The sequence below is a fragment of the Oncorhynchus nerka genome, linkage group LG27, assembly GCF_034236695.1.
Source record: "Oncorhynchus nerka isolate Pitt River linkage group LG27, Oner_Uvic_2.0, whole genome shotgun sequence".
NCBI lineage: Eukaryota > Metazoa > Chordata > Actinopteri > Salmoniformes > Salmonidae > Oncorhynchus > Oncorhynchus nerka.
The window spans coordinates 35,687,080-35,707,749 of NC_088422.1; the positions used below are offsets into that span (position 1 = coordinate 35,687,080).

At 46.3% G+C, this 20,670-nt stretch overlaps 2 protein-coding genes across 2 annotated transcripts in view; both read right to left on the reverse strand.

Moving 5' to 3' along the window:
* Positions 1–1,843: 1,843 nt before the first annotated feature.
* On the reverse strand, positions 1,844–5,659 carry LOC115111678 (activin receptor type-1C-like). Its single transcript, XM_029638010.2, has 3 exons — positions 5,429–5,659; positions 4,551–4,664; positions 1,844–2,759 (listed from the first exon to the last, which is right to left on the reverse strand). The coding sequence occupies exons 1-3, from the start codon at positions 5,475–5,477 to the stop codon at positions 2,542–2,544; spliced, it is 381 nt and encodes a 126-aa protein (XP_029493870.1). The 5' UTR covers positions 5,478–5,659; the 3' UTR covers positions 1,844–2,541.
* Positions 5,660–6,302: 643 nt separating this feature from the next.
* Positions 6,303–20,670, reverse strand: part of LOC115111677 (transforming acidic coiled-coil-containing protein 1-like) — a 20,081-nt gene continuing 5,713 nt past the window's right edge. Inside the window, 11 exon segments of the mRNA XM_029638007.2 lie at positions 6,303–8,000; positions 8,173–8,293; positions 8,375–8,481; positions 8,595–8,755; positions 8,885–8,928; positions 9,155–9,231; positions 9,299–9,436; positions 10,312–10,358; positions 13,059–13,143; positions 13,556–13,616; positions 14,776–15,184. Of these exon segments, the coding sequence (XP_029493867.2) occupies positions 7,932–8,000; positions 8,173–8,293; positions 8,375–8,481; positions 8,595–8,755; positions 8,885–8,928; positions 9,155–9,231; positions 9,299–9,436; positions 10,312–10,358; positions 13,059–13,143; positions 13,556–13,616; positions 14,776–15,184 (1,319 nt within the window). The 3' untranslated portion in view covers positions 6,303–7,931.

The window sequence follows — 20,670 nt, forward strand, 5'->3', positions numbered from 1 at the left end:
ACACCATGGGACCACGCGTTCGTCATACCGCTCAGGAAGGAGACACGTTCTGTCTCCTAGAGATGCACTTTTCACATCAAAGTACGTTCAAATCCATCCAGAACAACAGCAAAGGACCTTGTGAAGATGCTGGAGGAAACAGGTACAAAATATCTATATCCACAGTAAAACGAGTCCTATATCAACATAACTTGAAAGACCGCTCAGCAAGGAAGAAGCCACTGCTCCAAAACCGCCATAATAAAGCCAGACTACGGTTTGCAACTGCACATGGGGACAAAGATCGTACTTTTTGGGGAAATGTCCTCTGATCTGATGAAACAAAAATAGAACTGTTTGGCCATAATGACCATCGATATGTTTGGAGGAAAAAGGGGGATGCTTGCAAGCCGAAGAACACCATCCCAACCGTGAAGCACAGGGGTGGCAGCATCATGTTGTGGGGGTGCTTTGCTGCAGGAGGGACTGGTGCACTTCACAAAATAGATGGCATCATGAGGCAAGAAAATTATGTGGATATATTGAAGCAACATCTCAAGACATCAGCTTGGTCACAAATGGGTCTTCCAAATGGACAATGACCCCAGGCATACTTCCAAAGTTGTTGCAAAATGGCTTAAGGACAACAAAGTCAAACTATTGGAGTGGCCATCACAACGCCCTGACCTCAAGCCTATAGAAAATGTGTGGGCAGAAATTAAGTGTGTGAGAGCAAGGAGACCTACAAATCTGACTCAGTTACACCAGCTCTGTCTGGAGGAATGGGCCAAAATTCACCCAACTTATTGTGGGAAGCTTGTGGAAGGCTACCCAAAACGTTTGCCCCAAGTTAAACAATTTAAAGGCAATGCTACCAAATACTAATTGAGTGTATGTAAACTTCTGACCCACTGGGAATGTGATGAAAGAAAAAGCTGAAATAAATCATTCTCTACTATTATTCTGACATTTCACATTCTTAAAATAAAGTGTTGATCCTAACTGACCTAAGATGGGGAATTTTTACTAGGATTAAATGTCAGTAATTGTCAACTGAGTTTAAATGTATTTGTCTAAGGTGTATGTACACTTCCAACTTCAACTGTAGGTTAGTTTTACTTGTTCAATACATTTTTAACCATGCATTTATGATAAATTCTCACTAAACAGAGCGATATTCTAACCATTTCTCTTTCCTTCTTTCTCCATCTCTCAGCTGGCAGCATCGCTATGGGAACTGGGTCAAAGTCACATCATATGATTCAGAATTTCACCCCCCCTCTCTCCGTCTCTCTGCTCAGCTGACTTGTATTTATGACAGAGGAGGGAGAGAGACATGGCCTCAGACAGAGGAGACACTAGGCTAACAGGGAAATAGAAATTACAGTAACAGTATGCTACGGTGCCCAGAGCTACTGTGACTAGCCTAAATGGGGTAGATATTCTGTCTGAATGGGGTGATTGGGGGGTGATTAGCGGGTGCGATCTGTATCCTTGTCTAGACCAATTGTTCTTGTTGGACGAGGGTCCAACTGTCCTTATATGAGCCTTCCCTGCACCAAGTGATTATACAGTCTGTGACAGAGACAGAGAAGTCGTCAGCGTTCACTGAAGACAGACTGGAGGTGTGAGGAGGAAATGTGTGTGTGTGTGTGTGTGTGTTCGTGCATGTGTGTGACCTCACGTCCTGTCATGTGGCCTGTAAGTAGGTCAGAGGTCACAGAAACTGAGGAGGGAGTCTAAAACTATGGTCTCAACATTTTCCACTGATGCCACCCACTGACAGTCTCACACTGTAGCACGCTACACACACACACACACACACACACAACAAAACCAACTGCTGAGAGAGAGAAAGGAAATGTAAGGGTGTAATAGCATGTTTATTTATAAATAAGTATTGAAGCATAACAATATTAACAATGGACCAACAAGTACCAACATGTCTTTCAGTGTTGAGTTCCTGTTTAATTCATGATGATTGGAGTCTGAAGGCTGAAGAGTGCCCTAGCGCATGTGGTTACTGTGGGAACGAGCCTAACACTAGGCCTACTGGGAGCCCAGCACTAACCAACAGTATCATACATACACACAGGCTACCATGGGTGACATTTTAGATCTGCCCCAGGTATAAACATAGTATATACATCTAAAGTTCTAACCCCAGCCTGGCTCACATCCACCCAGAGTCTACTGACACTACAGGAGTTCCATCCTCTCTCTGATCATATCAAACATCTCAGTTTGTACATATGACTGGTTACGGACACACAACTGTGACAGAGCTGAATCATGCGGAGTGATACATCAGTTCCATCTGTCTTTAAACTTGATTGAATGTGCTTTAATGACCCCCCACCACCACCACCACCACCACCACCACCACCACAGGCATCACACACACACTCTTACTAATCCCTGTATGATTCACCAAACTCTAGTTCATCAGCATTCTGCAGACACACTCTGAGGGGATGGATGGATAAATGGTTTCGTGGTAGGGCTGTATGAAATAATGAATACATGGATAGTAAAGGGATGAATGTATTTATGATCATGAGTTTAGAACCTGCTGAGGGCCATGCGGAGCATCAGAGCCCCAAGTAGCAGAGCAGGGCTGGCTCCCAGGGCCCCAGCTGTGTTTTTGTGCTCCCCATGCTGGTGGCCCTTATGAGGCCCATTGCAGTCATCAGTGAAACAACACTCCATCTTGGCTCCAGAGTTGCCACTATGGGCCTTATCGCAGAATGCTTTGTAGGAGCATGACTTCATCACCGTGTCTGAAACACAGGAGGGAGGGAGGAGAGAGGAGTGGAGAAGGGAGGGAGAGTGAGAGGAAAGATGTGAGGAATTAAATTTTTTGGGGTTTTACAGCTTTTCATCTACATATACATACATTTTACATACACGGTACTTTTATATACAGCAATCACATGACTATTTGTTTTACAACATTTTGATTTAACTAGGCAAGTCAGTTAGTGGCAGGTAGCCTAGTGGTTAGCATGTTAGGCCAGTAACCGTAAAGGTTGCTGGATCGAATCCCAGAGTTGACAAGGTAAAAATCTGTCTTTCTGCCCCTGAACAAGGCAGTTAACCCACTGGTCCCCGGTAAGCTGTAATTGCAAATAAGAATTTGTTCTTAACTGACTTGTCTAGTTAAATAAGTTATTTACAATGACGGCCAAACCCGGACAACGCTGGGCTGCCCTATAGGACTCCCAATTGTGGTTGATAAAGACTGCTGGGAATTTATCCAGAATCCTGAGAGATGACACAGTGATTACAGGGCACAGCGAGGGAGAACTACTGCTGACAAGAGAGAGAAATACGTACACATGTACTCTATTATCGAATGTCTGTGGTCATTGATTTAGTGTGTAAAATAGTATAGTAGCTTAAAGACTTGTGTTTATTTAGCTTTAAAATCGGTTTTGTACAAGATGTGTTCGTGTCAGTTCCACAGTAGCTAGAACACCGATAATATACAATTGAAGTCTAAAAAGTATACCTTGCGGATCTTTGCAGAATTTAATATTTTTGCAATCTAATAATTTCAGATCTACAGAAGTGTCTATAGGAGGCAGGGTCGATGTGGCTTTCGGCACTTGTACATCTGTGCTCTACTTTCTGCTGTGTATAGTCAAAGATAGTTCATCTGTGTTGTTTTCAATGGGAGAAAATTAATCATAGTGGTGTGTTCTAGTAGGTATTTGCATATTTCAAAAGTGCACATGTGCTACAACTCAATTCGCCCTTGCACTCCTTGTAAACAATACAATTTGTAGAAATGTTGGCAAAGGGTAACATCTACAAAACGTAGTGCACTCGGTTCTTAACATATTTTAGTTTTGGGAACAGAAACCTGAATTGAGAGCTTTCCTTAGATGACAAAATCTGCAGAATGTTGGCCCAGTTCTCTCTCGCGCCATATTCCCCCACTGCAGACCACTGGGCTTCCTCTTCGCACCATATTTGGTGGAGAGTGGAAATTCAACCGGATGCTTCAGATGTATACTGCTGGTGAAACATATGGCTCCTTGTTCTATCTGTGGTGTAGTGCTGATGGTGGTGCCACAGAGTTTCTAAACCCAGACCAAGTCAGTGGGAGAAGTAAAACATTATTCCTTAGCTGTTCATTTTCTCGAAATCTAAAGGCACAACCTATGTTCGAGCCAATTTCGTAAGTAGTCGATGTTATTTCTCAAACCTCGTGAAAGTGACACTGAAACGTTTTCATTTTCGTCAAAACAACTTTATATCAAAGGAGTGAGTGCCTTTGATTTGATGGCCTGCACAGGCGCAGCTCAGCGCGAGACAACCGTTGGACCGGTGACGTGTTTCTACGTATGAGGCTACCTAACCAACGTCGCCTTGACATCGCCTACAGGTGTGATCAGGGATTTCTAAATGGAGAAGCAGTTTCAGCCTATCTTCACACTGTACTGTCATCGGTGGCGCTGTCCTACACTACAGTCAGGAAAATCAACTGACTCCTAGAACTAGCCTGACATCTAGTGGTAGAAAAGAATACTGCACGCTTTGGTAATAATTTATGGGTGTGTACTCACTCTGTCCTGTGATGGTGGAGCAGGCGTCAGCGAATTGAGGGCAGGTGGTGGATCCTTGTTTAGTACAATCATCCTCATTGGACGCTACGCATGAGTGACACTTCAGTGCGTGACCTTTACACATGGAACAGGAGAGAACATCTGAGATGAGACTAAGCAGCATGTACCAACACACACAGACAGAAAGACTAGCAATCCCTCTGCAAGAAGGTTGGATCGATGCTAACTCTCAACATAACCCTAACTCTCAGTCTCAACATGCACACATTGTCCCTGAGTAACCGGGAGCCCATAAATACAAACTAATAACTGATAATGTACAGAGCATCTTCAAGGCTGTCTCTGTGACCTAACCAGGAATGACCCTGTCCATATGATCTGTCAACCCCTCTGGCTTTTATGAACAAATAAGAGCACACTGAAACACACTGTCAGCCGGTCAGACAGAGACAGACACAGATAAGTAAACAGAGCACTTCAAGGCACAACCCTTACCATTACGATGACTTAAAATATACTGAAACCTGACCCCCTGGTACATTTAGGGTTAGTGTTGACCTATGGCTAGGGCTAGTGTTGACCTACGGTTAGTGTTAGCATCAGTTACTCTCATTGTGTCCCAAACTCTTCCGTGAATTATGTGATCCAACGAAGCTCTTGACATTTTGTTTGCCACCCACCAGATAAACACAACATTTCTAACCTGATTACATCGTTTAACAATGACTCAGTAAAGACTACATATTCAGACCCACCGTTTAGAGTCAGAGCCCCCTTCAAAAAGCCCTTATAACCCCCTTGTAAAACCCTGAACCCCCCATACGGTCCCCCTCTAGTTGATCCAATAACCCTGCTACTATATGATCACGGGTACTTACTGTGGCAGGCCAGGCATACCAACATCAGCAGAGCCAGGACAGTCTTCATAGTGCTGGAGTGGGGGCAGAGACGAGGTAAACGCAGAGGAGAGAAAAGAGAATGGGAGCAGAGAGGAGGTAAACGCAGAGGAGAGAAAAGAGAATGGGAGCAGAGAGGAGGTAAACGCAGAGGAGAGAAAAGAGAATGGGAGCAGAGAGGAGGTAAACGCAGAGGAGAGAAAAGAGAATGGGGGCAGGGGTGTCTTGGGGGCAATAACATCTTAGCCCTAATCCCTATCAACCCTGCACACCCAGCACCCTTTGTTATTGTGTTAATGAGCTTACCCAGGGTAGCTTTGACAGGGTCAGGTATACTGTCAGTACGGTCGTCTGTACTGTATTCACTCACTTACCTTCGCGGTCAGCACCCCCCCTATAGTATGCTGTCTTAGTGATCAGAGAAATAATGCAACCACACTGGGGTTATCACAGACCAGTCACACCAACTACAGGGAAATTCAACCTAAAATGTGTCACTCACATGTGCTTGCCCTCTAACATGCATTTCACACAGTATGTATGAGTCTGCGCGCATGTGTCTTTATCTCTGTGTGTCACACAGAGGACATAATTGTGTCAGGGGATGTTAGCTCTGAGAATAAGAGGATAAAGCCGACATGGTGACGCCTTTCACACTCTTCTCTGTTCGGCTGCTAGTCCAGAGCTAGACGACGGTTCACTCTGGCAGAGACCGAGGATTCAGTTCAGTCAGTGCTTGTAGCTGTGATGTCAGACCCAATCTGTCTAGCTGTGATGTCAGACCCGTCCTCTGAAGCTGTGACGTCAGACCATACCTGTGAAGCGGTGAACAGAGAAACTCTCCTGCACACAGAAGCCATGAGAACACACTCCTTTATTACTGCAATCTTGTTTACTCAGGACACACTGCATATACCGTATTAGTCAACATAGTCAGTATAGCTGTACTTTTCTTATTACCACTTCACAAAATGACAATTCAAAATAAGAGATCGGTGACACGTTTAAAAAAAAAACAATAATGTTTAACGAAACCGTCAATGACGCTGGAGGCAAAGCAACTGCAGAATGGCGCAAAAATGTGCATGATAGAGACGGCTGTCAACGAATCAGCATTCAGGGCTGGAACCACCCAGTTTATAATGCATCTTGTTGAACTATGGTCGTCCACGGAGCAGTATGGCAGAGAGGGAACAAGTACTGTGAGGCGGTGTGACTCTCCACAGGGGTGACGAGCATTTAACACACCCAGTTCAGCGGAGAACAGTCAAGCAGTGAATAAGAGAAACGTTACCTTTCCATGCCACTAAATAGGTGCTGCAGTAAAACATACTGGTTTGTGTCCCAAAGGGCACCCTATTCCCTATATAGTGCACTACATTGGACCGGGGTCAATGGGAGCTCAAGTAATCCTGGAACAGTTCCCTCTACCGCCATGGCATAACGTTTCACACCTGGACACTACAGCTGCTGTACATGTCAGTGGCCAGAGGGGAACATGAGTAGGATATTCTGAGCATTTTTAAAATTCTGAACTTAAAATAACAGCCACAGTCATTCAAACACTTCCAGTTTACAGTCTGCTTGAACATATACCAAATATATAGTCTTTGTATTAAATTCACCATTTCCAGAGTTACTGAGTATTCTACTCTCTGCTCCAACACACTGGCCTGAGACAAACACCAACCAGGTGTAGTGTAGGACAGCGAGAAATCCTCCCCTGTGCAGTTATGCTGGAGGTGATCTAAACCTGTCCAAGACCACACAGAGCAGACTATACAGTAGACCTACAGCTCCTCCTCCACTACTAACACAAGGCCTCATTACAGACAGGAGAAAAGCTTTATACTTTCCAGGACAACGCCCCACACGACCCCTATCAATAGCAGTGCATCCTAAACCCTATGTCCATATCCCCCCCTCCCTGTAATAGTGTAGTCATACAGAAGGGTCAAACACAGCTCACCCCTGACCTCTAACTGTCCTAGAGCGTGTCTACCTGGTCCCACCCTAGTCTCCTAGTGTTCAGAATAAATATGTACAGTACATCTCAGCCAGGGTGTTTATATACACAATCTATTAATAAGTTCTCCACAAAATGTTATCGTCAGGTAAATAAGCCCAAATCTATGCAATGCCTAGACAGCACATTATATTATATTTGTGTTACAGGACAGAACGACAGATGGAGGGAGTAAGGGATTTGGTCTTGCATGGCGAAAATGACCAAAACAAAAAACAGTCCACATGTAACAATCTCTGGCTCAAATGACACCCTATTCTCCATAGGGTACACTACTCAAGAGAAAATGGGTTATCATATGACATCGGACCAGTACAGCAGCATTAGAGGCAGACGCCCCAAGGGAAAACAGAACTGCTCATTGGCTGGATGCATGCACAGGGCAGAGTATGCCATAGGTTGTAGGCAGGGATTTCTCGGCAGATCAAGATTGAATGATTTGGACGTATGGAATCTGCCTCAGTCTGTTCTGCCCATCTTGGCGATGAGCTCGTCACAGATCTTGGTGAGCTCCTCGATTTCCTCGGCCTGTGACAAGATGGAAGATCATGTCAGGGAGATTCAAGACCAAGATTTGGTTAGCAAAAACACATGTAAACAGAAGGTTGCTTGCCCTACATGTAGAATTTGTGTTGCGCTTTACTTTATGCTATGGGGCTAGCAAAAGGCATTAGCATGTAGCATTTGTGTTGTGCGTTACCTTCTGCTGCAGGGCTCTCTCCAGAGAGTCCACCCTCATCTGCTCCTTCCTCAGGCTGGCGGTCAGAGCAACACACTCAGAGCTGGCCTTGCTGCGTACCTGGGCTATGTCCTGATTAGCCCTGAGGGGAGGAATAGGGTAGATGTTTCATTGGTTGGTACGTAGTCACAGACCACTGTGTGTGTAGTGTGCGTGATCATACTTGTCTAGTTTCTCCTCGGCGTGGAGTTTGAGCGTCTGGTATCTCTGCTCCTCCTGCTTGACTCTGGCCAGATACTCCTGAGCACACTTCTTCAGCACCTCCTCATTCTACACGCACACAAATGGTAGAACGACCACATTCCACATACAGAACATACGTCAAATGTGCTTAAAAACTAATGATACTCAGGTCAGACTATTCTTGACCCTTGAACTCTGACCTTCTTGAAGCCATCCAGGGTGCTCTTCATGTTCTCATAGCGGCGGAACATGTCAGACAGCGAGCGCTCTACCGAGTTCAGGTCCGCTAGCGCCAACTCCTTCTCCATGGTTACAGCCTGCAAAGACTTCTGGGCGCTCAGGGTGTTGCGCTGTTCGTCCTCTGAACGAGAGAGAGTTCACGCGGACGGGTCATTTTACGATTCTGTGAATCAACGCCACCACTACACTGGGTATACCTGTCATTATACGGAGAGGAATTTTGAAGAGGTTGGTTGACCGCGCCACTCACCAATCATCTGGGCGATGGTCTTCTCATACTCTGCCACAATTTTCCTGTGAGAGAGGAGGAACGGCTACTGATGAGTCTATACTAGCTAACCCTCAGTCTGTTCACTGCTCAGCACACAATCATATGATTACTAGCCTCATAGTACAGTGCAGGTGAATGGTACATGAGTAGGGTTGCAAAATTCCTGTAACTTTCAATAACCAGGATTTCTGGAAAACCAGGGAATTTATTGAAAGTTCCAGGAATTTTGTAACCCTACATGTGAGTTACCTCATCTCCATGACTTCCTGTCTGCTGTCCTCGTACTTTCTCCTCCAGTCACTGGCCTCCGTCTCCTTAGTGATGATCTGACACAGAAAACAGTTATTACTGTGTTACCCTGTGTGAGTGTGTGCGGTCTATTTTTTAACCTACCTCCTCTCTGATAAGGGTGAGAACAGCCATTTTCTCCTCCTCGCTGATGCAAATGGCGTCTAGAACCTCACTTCCTGTCTTCTTCTGCGTGTTACTTCCTCCCAGCTTCGCGTTCTTCAGCTGGCAGGGGTCCTCATACTGCGGAGGAGAGAGGAGTTCCATAAGTACCTGACTAGATGTTAGAACCCTGATTTAGTCACAATGTCAACTGTGGCCTGTAGCATTGGATACACTCTGAATGTTTCTGGGTTTGGCAGACTGGTTTAAACAGTTTGTTTATAGGTCATTTCCATCTGTGTTTCACTCAATAATAAAACAGATTATAGTAGTGTTTGTCAGAGCCATATACAGACAATCACTTCTGTATTGGCTCTGCCTTCAGCATGCCTACTCTGGTGCTCTGAGAGGAGGGGGGGCTAGAAGTTTAGGTCTTGTTCCTCAGTGCCGGAGCTAAGGGTAGTTATTTCCATCTCTTTCGCTAGCCCTCCCCCTCCTCTTATCCTTCCCTGGATTATAACTCACTCATAATATCCTAATCCGAATCATCTCAAGCCCTCTATCACCTGACAAGCTGGAGATGACAGACAGGCAGGCTGAGGAGCCTTTGGTCAGTTCATGTTCAGACAGGGTGGGAGTACAGCTACCATGGTAGTGTAATGTGCTACTGTAGTAGGCACCGGTTAGCCTAGAAGACTAATCAAGCCAGTCACCCTTACAGCGGGCCAGATAGCTCCTCAGCGTCACTGAACACAGCTGTAATCCACTACATCTACTAAAACATGATGAGAATGATTGTTAACGCTCTACAGTAGCATCATGGCCATAATCTGTTTTCAGAGAAAAGGGTTTCATAAATGTGGCTCAACAGCTCGCTCACTGGTGGCGCCATCTAGTGGTCACCAGGGGGAGCATATGATTCTGACAGAACCGTCATCTCCAGAACCGGATCTGAAGTGGACCAAACTCTCACTGGGTTATATGTGACTGTTAACAGGGCATGTTAGTGTACTCACCATAGAACAGCAGTCTGACTCCTCTGGTCTGGCTGACACATTCAGCTCTGGAAGAGAACATCACATCAAACCTTAAATTCTTATTTACAATGACGGCCTACCCGGCCAAAACCTACCCCGGATGACGCTGGGCCAATTGTGCGCCGCCCTTTGGGACTCCCCAACACGGCCAGTTGTGATGCAGTCTGGAATCGAACCAGGGTCTGTAGTGGCACCTCTAGCACTAAGATGCAGTGCCTTAGACCCCTGCGCCCTTCAGGAGCAGCGGTCTATCCCACACTGTATTCTCAAAAGGAACTATGTTATATTCTGTTCTGTTATTTTTCTATTCTTATCCAACTCCAACCACTGGGAGCTCCATGTACTGCTGCTGTGTAACCAGGAGGGTGCAGTGTATACCTGCAGCTCAGAGGGCATGATGACACTGTCTCATAATAAACTCCTAAGATGACAGACAAATTCTACCATATACTTCTCTCCAGACTAGACAGAACTGAAAAGAGAACAGAGCAAAACAGACAATATAAGGCCAACTCCGCTCCGGAGAAAAGAACACAGCTACAGTAGAAGTGTCACATGCAGCCTGAGGGACTATTGATCGGGTACAGTCTGTCTGCTTCCTGTCACACTAATGGGGTTCTGCTTATTGGCTCATACACAGACCTACCAGTCATACACAACAACAAGTTGCATGAGTCATATACAGTAGGTCTAGTGGTCGAGTCAGCTGAGGGATGGAGGGAGCCCAAATCAGAGCATAGGAACACGCAGCTTCAAATGAAGCAATTGTGGATGTGGACGATTCAAGTTGCTAATTCAAACTGTCACATGCGCCAAATACAACAAGTGTAGATCTTACCGTGAAATGCTTACAAGCCCTTAACCTTTACCAAAAAAACTAAAGTAAACAATAATAAAAAGTAACAATAAAGAGGCTACATACAGGGGGTACCGGTACTGAGTCAATGTGCGGGGGTACAGGTTAGGCAAGGTCATTTGTACATGTACAGTTGAAGTCAGAAGTTTACATACACTTAGGTTGGAGTCATTAAAACTCGTTTTTCAACCACTCCACAGATTTCTTGTTAACAAACTATAGTTTTGGCAAGTCGGTTAGGACATCTACTTTGTGCATGACACGAGTAATTTTTCCCAACAATTGTTTATGGAGATCATTTCACTTATAATTCAATGCATTACAATTCCAGTGGGTCAGAAGTTTAAATACACTAAGTTGACTGTGCTTTTAACCAGCTTGGAAAATTTCAGAAAATGATGTCATGGCTTTAGAAGCTTCTGATATTGGAGGTGTACCTGTGGATGTATTTCAAGGCCTACCTTCAAACTCAGTGCCTCTTTGCGTGACATGGGAAAATCAAAAGAAAATCCTTGGGAGCAATTTCAAAATGCCTGAAGGTACCACGTTCATCTGTACAAACAGTACGCAAGTATAGACAAAACCGCCATAAAAAAGCCAGTCTACGGTTTGCAACTGCACATGGAGACAAAGATCGTATTTTTTGGAGAAATGTCCTGTGGTCTGATGAAACGAAAATAGAACTGTTTGACCATAATGACCATTGTTATGTTTGGATGAAAAAGGGGGAGGCTTGCAAGCCAAAGAACACCATCCCAACCGTGAAGTATCATGTTGTGGGGGTGCTTTGCTGCAGGAGGGACTGGTGCACTTCACAAAATAGATGGCATCATAAGGAGGAAAAATGAAGTGGATATATTGAAGCAACATCTCAAGACATCAGTCAGGAAGTTAAAGCTTGGTTGCAAATGGGCCTTTCAAATGGACAATGACCCCAAGCATACTTCCAAAGTTGTGGCAAAATGGTTTAAGGACAACAAAGTCAAGGTATTGGAGTGGCCATCAATGCCCTGACCTCAAGCCTATAGAAAATGTGTGGTCAGAACTGAAAAAGTGTGTGCGAGCAAGGAGGCCTACAAACCTGACTCAGTTACACCAGCTCTGTCAGGAGGAATGGGCCAAAGTTCACCCAACTTATTGTGGGAAGTTTGTGGAAGGCTACCCAAAACATTTAACCCAAGTTAAATTTAAAAGGCAATGCTACCAAATACTAATTGAGTGCATGTAAACTTCTGACCCACTGGAAATGTGATGAAAGAAAGAAATCATTCTCTACTATTATTCTGATATTTCACATTCTTAAAATAAAGTGGTGATCCTAACTGACAGGGAATTATTACTAGGATTAAATGTCAGGAATTGTAAACTGAGTTTAAATGTATTTGGCTAAGGTGCATGTAAACTTCCTACTTCAACTGTAGGTAGGGGTGAAGTGACTATGCCGTCAGGATGCTCTCGATGGTGCAGCTGTAGAACCTTTGAGCATCTGGGGACCCATGTCAAATAATTTCAGTCGCCTGAGGGGGGCAAGGGTGTTGTCGTACCCTCTTCACAACGATCTTGGTGTGTCTGAACCATGATAGTTCGTTGGTGATATGGACACTAAGGAACTTGAAACTCTCGGCCCGCTCCAGTACAGCCCCATCAAAGTTAATGGGGACCTGTTCGGCCCGCCTTTTCCTATAGTCCACGATCAGCTCCTTTGTCTAGCTCACATTGAGGGAGAGGTTGTTATCCTGGCAGTGTGGTGACTGCTCTTGGGGGGGTGTATAGGGGACAACAATGACCTTCCCTGTGATATTGATTTACCAACACATGGGTTCACACACAATGATGTTGGGTGTGTCTGATCCCCTTATTCTTCACTCACCGTTGTGGTCTCCATCTGCTCCGAGTCCTGTTGTGCTGGCTAGCTTCTCCTCATCTGTAGCATGACCTTTGCGATGGTCGTTGTCCTACAGACAGGGAGGGAGGGACAGACGGTCAGAGACATTTTCATCCGTCTAATTGGACAGGCTCCCTTCTCGCCCGGTTGCCGTGCCAGAGCAGGCCTGACATGTGCCTAGGGCTGAGGTAAAGTAAGAGGACAGGGCTCTCAGAGAGAAATGTGTACAGTGACCACGGTCATGGTCAGGTACACAGAGGAAAGGTACCAGCGTGAGAAACACTACACTAACACGAATACAGACACACACAAAATGTGATTCAATGACAAAGGACAGTGATACACACACTTATCTGGAGTATTTAAAATCATTCTTTTAAAAGAATAAGATGTAAATAAAGTTTGCTGTCTTTATGAGTAAAGGTGTGAAGAGGAGTACAGCATTTCCTGTTTGAGAAGCTGGTAAAAACATGAACCATTACCTCTCCACTGGTGTTCTGTAACGGAGTCTGGTTGTCCAGCTTCATCACTTTACAGGAGTTCCTGAAGACAAAGAGCACTGAGGTCAGACCCTAACCAGATCATTGCTGACCCACCGACCATGTGTGTCTGGGACAGCAGCCAGACCCAAAAGTAGCAGAGTCCTCTTGTCAGTGTGCTCCATCTCCCGGCCTCTAGGTCACCAGGCTGCTCGTTATGGCGCACACCTGTCACCATCGTTAAGCACACCTGCGCGTCATCAGACTCACCTGGACTCCATCACTTCCCTGATTACCTTCCCTATATATGTCACTCCCTTTGGTTCCTTCCCCAGGTGTTATTGTTTCTGTGTCATGTCTGTGTGTTGGTTGTGGTTCTTGGTTTGTATTTAGTTATGTTTATTTATTAAAACACTCACTCCCTGAACTTGCTCCCCAGTGCACATTGTTACACCTAGGATATTAGGTGAAACTGAAACAATGTTGCTTTTCCTGAGTATATAGAGAGTACAGTAGGAAGAATGGAGAGAAAGTAGAGGAGAAAGCAGACTATAATCAGACCACATTCTGTGCTTTCTCTGTTGAGTTGCTTTGTAGATATGTGCTGCGAAATTACTAAATGAAAGCAGAGAGCAGATTAATGAAACAGGCTGTTGCCTCACCAGACTACTACACAGAGCATGATTACGCTTGAACAGAGAGTATTGTTAAGTTTCTGTAGACTAGAGTATTGTGAGGTTCTCCCTCTGAGGTGAGGTAGTGATGATGTAACAGGCTCTGAGATCGACTAGCCCTGCCTGAGAGAATCTGATGACCAAACGGTTATGGTTAAATCTATCTCCATGCGTCAACCTGACACTGCACTAAAGAAGTCTAGCCAGGGCTGCTCTGACTGCAGTGAGTCGTGGTGTAGGCGAACATGTATGGAGGGCAGGGAGAGGGGAGACACAGAGGCAGGGGATGTGGTCACGGTTTAGTGGCGGGCCAACAGAGACAGTACAGTATTCTGTACTTACAGCATCATACATAGTAAACAGACCTGGTCAGCAGTCCTCATGCCACACAGAAATAGACTCAGAGACAGGTGAAGGACAGTGGAGTGTGGGGGAGACATGAGAGGAGGGGGGATGATTGGTTGAGGAAGGGAGAGATAAGATCATGTGATTGTATGCTAAGTGGTCAGGCATGTGTAAGATAAGATGTCTTATGTGAGTGTTACTCACGTGATGTCCGTGCTCATCCTAGGTGACTGTCTGTCTGAGTCCGGTCTGTCCAGTTCAGGGGTCAGGCTTTTGGGGTCAGAGTTCATGTTGCCGTTGGGGTCATAGGTGATAGGAGAAATGTCATCAACCTCTGCGGGGTCAGGGAAGTTGTGGACAGGGAGCGAGGCAGGGCGTAGGGCGCGTGGCTGGGGCAGAGGGGACGGGGAGAGACCATCTCCTTCTCCAGGTCTTGAGATCAACCTCAGGTTCAGGTTCTGGTCTAAACCTGCTCCACTCAGAGAAGGGGAGGAGCTATTGAGGTTGTTTAGGGCATCTTGGACTTCCTGTAGGGACGTGGGATAAACATCCTGATTGGAGTTTCTGTCCAGGAGGAGGCGGGGCGTCAGCTGTCCGACATCTCTGGTGAGGACTGAAGAGAGGTGGAGTTAGTATCACGCTGGAGAGAAGCAAGACAACAACCTTTCTTTAAAAGTGACACCCCAATAATGATACTATGTCAACAACAACAAAAACAACAGCAGACATTTTAGCAGCAAATACATCTTGGATTTATCTTTGTATGGTTTTCTTGTTTAATAGATAATACACTACAGGAAATGCACATCTCTCTTTTCACCCGCTCTCTCTTCACCACTCTCTCTATAGCTCTTTTCTCTTTAGGATATTCTCTCTGTGGGAGCTCAGTTCCCAGTGCATCAGGATGAAAAACATCTCTGGAATCAGACAGAGTATCGTAACTCTAAGTCCTATAGCGGCTCAAAACACAGGGAACACTTATAGCACTGCAGGTCAGCCTCAGTCTGTGCCTAGTTAAAAGCGTGACTAGCTGAGCTGCAGCTATGTTTGAATGGCCTCTCACTTCCTGTTAGAACAATCAGAATGGCTCCTAACTTCCTGCTAGAATGCTAAGAATGATCCCTTACAATGGTCCCTGCGTCAACAAAAACCTTGTCAACAGCAAACACACACACACACACACACACACACACACACACACACACACACACACACACACACACACACACACACACACACACACACAATGGTCCTTTCCCTAAGAGCACAATAATGCTTTGAGTGTATGTTTAGCTCAGGATCCTGTTGTGTTTACAACAGCTGACGGCAATGCTCTTAAATGCTTCTGTTCTCTGGGGTCTGGGGCTGCTCAATTCAGTCTGGGCTGACACTGCTGAGAGAGTAGAGGCTCTAGCCCAGTGTGTGTCTTTAAGTCAGGGTTGCTGACTCATGCTGCTGTACAGTGAGCTCTCTGTTATAGAGAAATCCCGCACAAAGCCCAGGAACGCAGAACAATGTAACTACACTGCAATGCACACACACACACACACACACACACACACACACACACACACACACACACACACACACACACACACACACACACACATACACACACGTGATTTGCTCAATGCTCTCTCTTTTTCTAGGGTGTGTCAGATCTGTTGTGTTGTGTTCAGCACTTATAACATCCATGATTTGTATGATCGATTGCACAGTCTGTTTTGTTGATAGGTTGTTATCGAAAATCACTGGGTGATTTGGTTGTTCTATTTCTGTTGTATGTGAGATGCTACCACAGATTATCCATTACATTGACCAGATACTCTAATGGCCACTCTAACAATGAAAATGTCTTAAAAAATGGAAGGCAGTCAGGAGGCAGGATCAGTGGGACCCTTCTAGCCCATGAGAAGGCAGATACGTGTGTGAACAACAGGCAAATGTTTTCCACTAGTTACCATAGCATCAAAGGCAAAATTGGCTATATCATAAACATTAGGAAAAACAAATTAGCGTTTTTTTGTTTTAAATTAAGGCTAGGGTTAGGCGTAAGGTTAGCAGTGTGGTTAAATTTAGGTTTAAAATCACATTTACGAAAAGTAAATAGGTGGGGTTTATGACTTTGTGGCTGTGGTAACTAGTGACGAAGAGGCACAACTCCGATATAAAATGGTTTTTTTCTCAAAATTGCCGGGATATCACTTGTTCTACTTATATCAGTACACTCGTAACAGCCTAAGCTTTGTGAAACTTCTATTAGATCAAATAAACCAATTAAATGTTCAACAATCTCTTATTGTTAGCCAGAAGCACACCACCCTGCATCCCACTGCTGGCTTGCTTCTGAAGCTAAGCAGGGTTGGTCCTGGTCGGTCCTTGGATGGGAGACCAGATGGTGTTGGAGGGCCAGTAGGAGGCACCCTTTCCTCTGGTCTATTAAAAAATATATATATATCCCAATTCCCTACGGCAGTGATTGGGGACATTGCCTCGTATAGGGTGCTGGCTTTTGGCTAGAATGTTAAATGGGTGTCCTGACTCTGTGGTCACAAAATATCCCATGGCACTTATTGTTAGGGGTGTTGACCCTGGTGTCCTGGCTAAATTCCCAATCTGACCATCATTGCCACCTGATCATCACCAGTTTACAATTGGCTCATTCATCTCCCCGTAACTATTCCCCAGGTTGTTGCTGTAAATGAGAACGTGTTCTCTGTCAACTTACCTGGTAAAATAAAAAAAATGTTCTCCATACAAAAACTTTTCGCTTAGTGAGTGGAAAAAAGGTCAAAATGCCACCTCCTGGAGACGACAGATCTTGGGCCCAGTTATCCCTCTCGCTTTGCCTCTTCCTTAAAAATAACATTTGGCGAACGAGGATGGCTGAAAGTATTTCTACAATATCCCTACCTCCACCGGAGCAATGGCCTCACAAGGGAGAACCAACAATCCCATGGGACAGATGGAAGTCGTCGTTTGTACATGCTAGCTATCGGACTGAATGTGGTTAGCCCTAAGAGGAAAAGAGCCATTTCTCTCCACTGTCTCGGTGCCGAGGGCTTGCGCCTCTTCCAAACGCTCAGTGAAGCATACACATATGATGCAGCTGTTGAACGTTTGGATGGACATTTTGCAAAGAAGCAGAGTGCGCTTCTGAAGAGGCGGCATTTTCGACAGCGAGCGGGTGAGTCAGTGACACAGTACATTGCTGATCTTAAAGAGCTAGCGCAGTCATGTCAGTTTGGATATCTTCGAGATTAAATTATCAGGGACCAGCTAATTGAGAAAATCTCATGTTCACTTGTGCAGGAGAGGCTTCTTCTACAGCAAAAGCTGTAGCCATAGCTTCCCAAGTGGAATCAGCAGCTCACTGTGCATCTACGATCTGTGAGGCACAAACACATGCTTCCAGTGCTTTTCAAGCTGTGCAGCAAGCAAGCCCCGCAGACACACCCTTTCCTGTCACTCGCCTGGTTGGATCAAACCCAGCTGGATCACACCCCACAGCCACACCCCCTCCTGTCACTTGCACTGTTGGCTCAAACCCGACTGGGTTTTCCACTTGTACTGTACAGCTGGGTGACTCCTGCGTTCTCTCGTGCTAGACACAGGAGAAAAAGTGTCGCTCCTCAGCATGGCCACCTATGAGCAGTTCATGTCTCACCTGCCCCTCTAGCTGCCCAGCTTTAGCCTGTACGGATATGGGCGCTCAGTGATTGATGTCATCGGCTTTATACACTCACAGGTGCAGTATGGTAACAAGGCCTTCACTCAGTACCCCTTCTAACATCACACGGCAGGGCACTAATACCTTAGATCTGGACCTGTTCACCAGCCTGGGGTCCTCTCTGTTGAACTCGGCCCTATGGTGACTCCAGTCATTCAGCCTCTACGCCAGGAGGTCACTAAGGATCTACACAAGCAGCTGGAGGATGGATTCATCTAGCCGGTGGATGCCTTCCCATGGGTATCATTTACATTACATTTAAGTCATTTAGCAGACGCTCTTATCCAGAGCGACTTACAAATTGGTGCTTTCACCTTATGACATCCAGTGGAACAGCCACTTTACAATAGTGTATCTAGGTCTTTTAAGGGGGTGAGAAGGATTACTTTATCCTATCCTAGGTATTCCTTAAAGAGGTGGAGTTTCAGGTGTCTCCGGAAGGTGGTGATTGACTCCGCTGTCCTGGCGTCGTGAGGGAGTTTGTTCCACCATTGGGGGGCCAGAGCAGCGAACAGTTTTGACTGGGCTGAGCGGGAACTGTACTTCCTCAGTGGTAGGGAGGCGAGCAGGCCAGAGGTGGATGAACGCAGTGCCCTTGTTTGGGTGTAGGGCCTGATCAGAGCCTGGAGGTACTGAGGTGCCGTTCCCCTCACAGCTCCGTAGGCAAGCACCATGGTCTTGTAGCGGATGCGAGCTTCAACTGGAAGCCAGTGGAGAGAGCGGAGGAGCGGGGTGACGTGAGAGAACTTGGGAAGGTTGAACACCAGACGGGCTGCGGCGTTCTGGATGAGTTGTAGGGGTTTAATGGCACAGGCAGGGAGCCCAGCCAACAGCGAGTTGCAGTAATCCAGACGGGAGATGACAAGTGCCTGGATTAGGACCTGCGCCGCTTCCTGTGTGAGGCAGGGTCGTACTCTGCGGATGTTGTAGAGCATGAACCTACAGGAACGGGCCACCGCCTTGATGTTATTTGAGAACGACAGGGTGTTGTCCAGGATCACGCCAAGGTTCTTAGCGCTCTGGGACGAGGACACAATGGAGTTGTCAACCGTGATGGCGAGATCATGGAACGGGCAGTCCTTCCCCGGGAGGAAGAGCAGCTCCGTCTTGCCGAGGTTCAGCTTGAGGTGATGATCCGTCATCCACACTGATATGTCTGCCAGACATGCAGAGATGCGATTCGCCACCTGGTCGTCAGAAGGGGGAAAGGAGAAGATTAATTGTGTGTCGTCTGCATAGCAATGATAGGAGAGACCATGTGAGGTTATGACAGAGCCAAGTGACTTGGTGTATAGCGAGAATAGGAGAGGGCCTAGAACAGAGCCCTGGGGACACCAGTGGTGAGAGCACGTGGTGAGGAGACGGATTCTCGCCACGCCACCTGGTAGGAGCGACCTGTCAGGTAGGACGCAATCCAAGCGTGGGCCGCGCCGGAGATGCCCAACTCGGAGAGGGTGGAGAGGAGGATCTGATGGTTCACAGTATCGAAGGCAGCCGATAGGTCTAGAAGGATGAGAGCAGAGGAGAGAGAGTTAGCTTTAGCAGTGCGGAGCGCCTCCGTGATACAGAGAAGAGCAGTCTCAGTTGAATGACTAGTCTTGAAACCTGACTGATTTGGATCAAGAAGGTCATTCTGAGAGAGATAGCGGGAGAGCTGGCCAAGGACGGCACGTTCAAGAGTTTTGGAGAGAAAAGAAAGAAGGGATACTTGTCTGTAGTTGTTGACATCGGAGGGATCGAGTGTAGGTTTTTTCAGAAGGGGTGCAACTCTCGCTCTCTTGAAGACGGGAGGGACGTAGCCAGCGGTCAGGGATGAGTTGATGAGCGAGGTGAGGTAAGGGATATCCAACTTGGTCAACACAGTTGTTTCAAACTGTGCACTGACCACCAGGCCACACAGCCTTGATGTCTACCTCCGGGTCGGGACACAAGCTCCTCCGCATGTACCGCTGGTCAGACCAATTCCAGCTGTTTAACTTTAAGCTGCAGTTCACGCCGGGCAGGGACAATGTGTTGGCCGACCTCCTTTCGCACTCAGTTCCTCCAGACTCCACCTGTTTCCAAATTGACTCAGATGAGGACCTCATCCAGCTCCTACACTCACCTCTCCAAGACACAGTGTCGCACAAGGAGCTGACCCAAGAATCAACGCGACCTTGCGGGAATACGTAGCCAATGGATGGCTGGCACAGCGACCATCGGAACCAACAATATGCCAGGTTCAAACATGAGCTGTCATGCAGGAATGATACGTCTGGCCTGTGGAAACTGCACCAGCATACCAAGCAGCCTCAGAGGACGAGTGTTGGCCATGGCTCATGAAGGCCACCTTGCTGAAGCAGTGCTGCTGGGACCTGGTGTGATGGCCT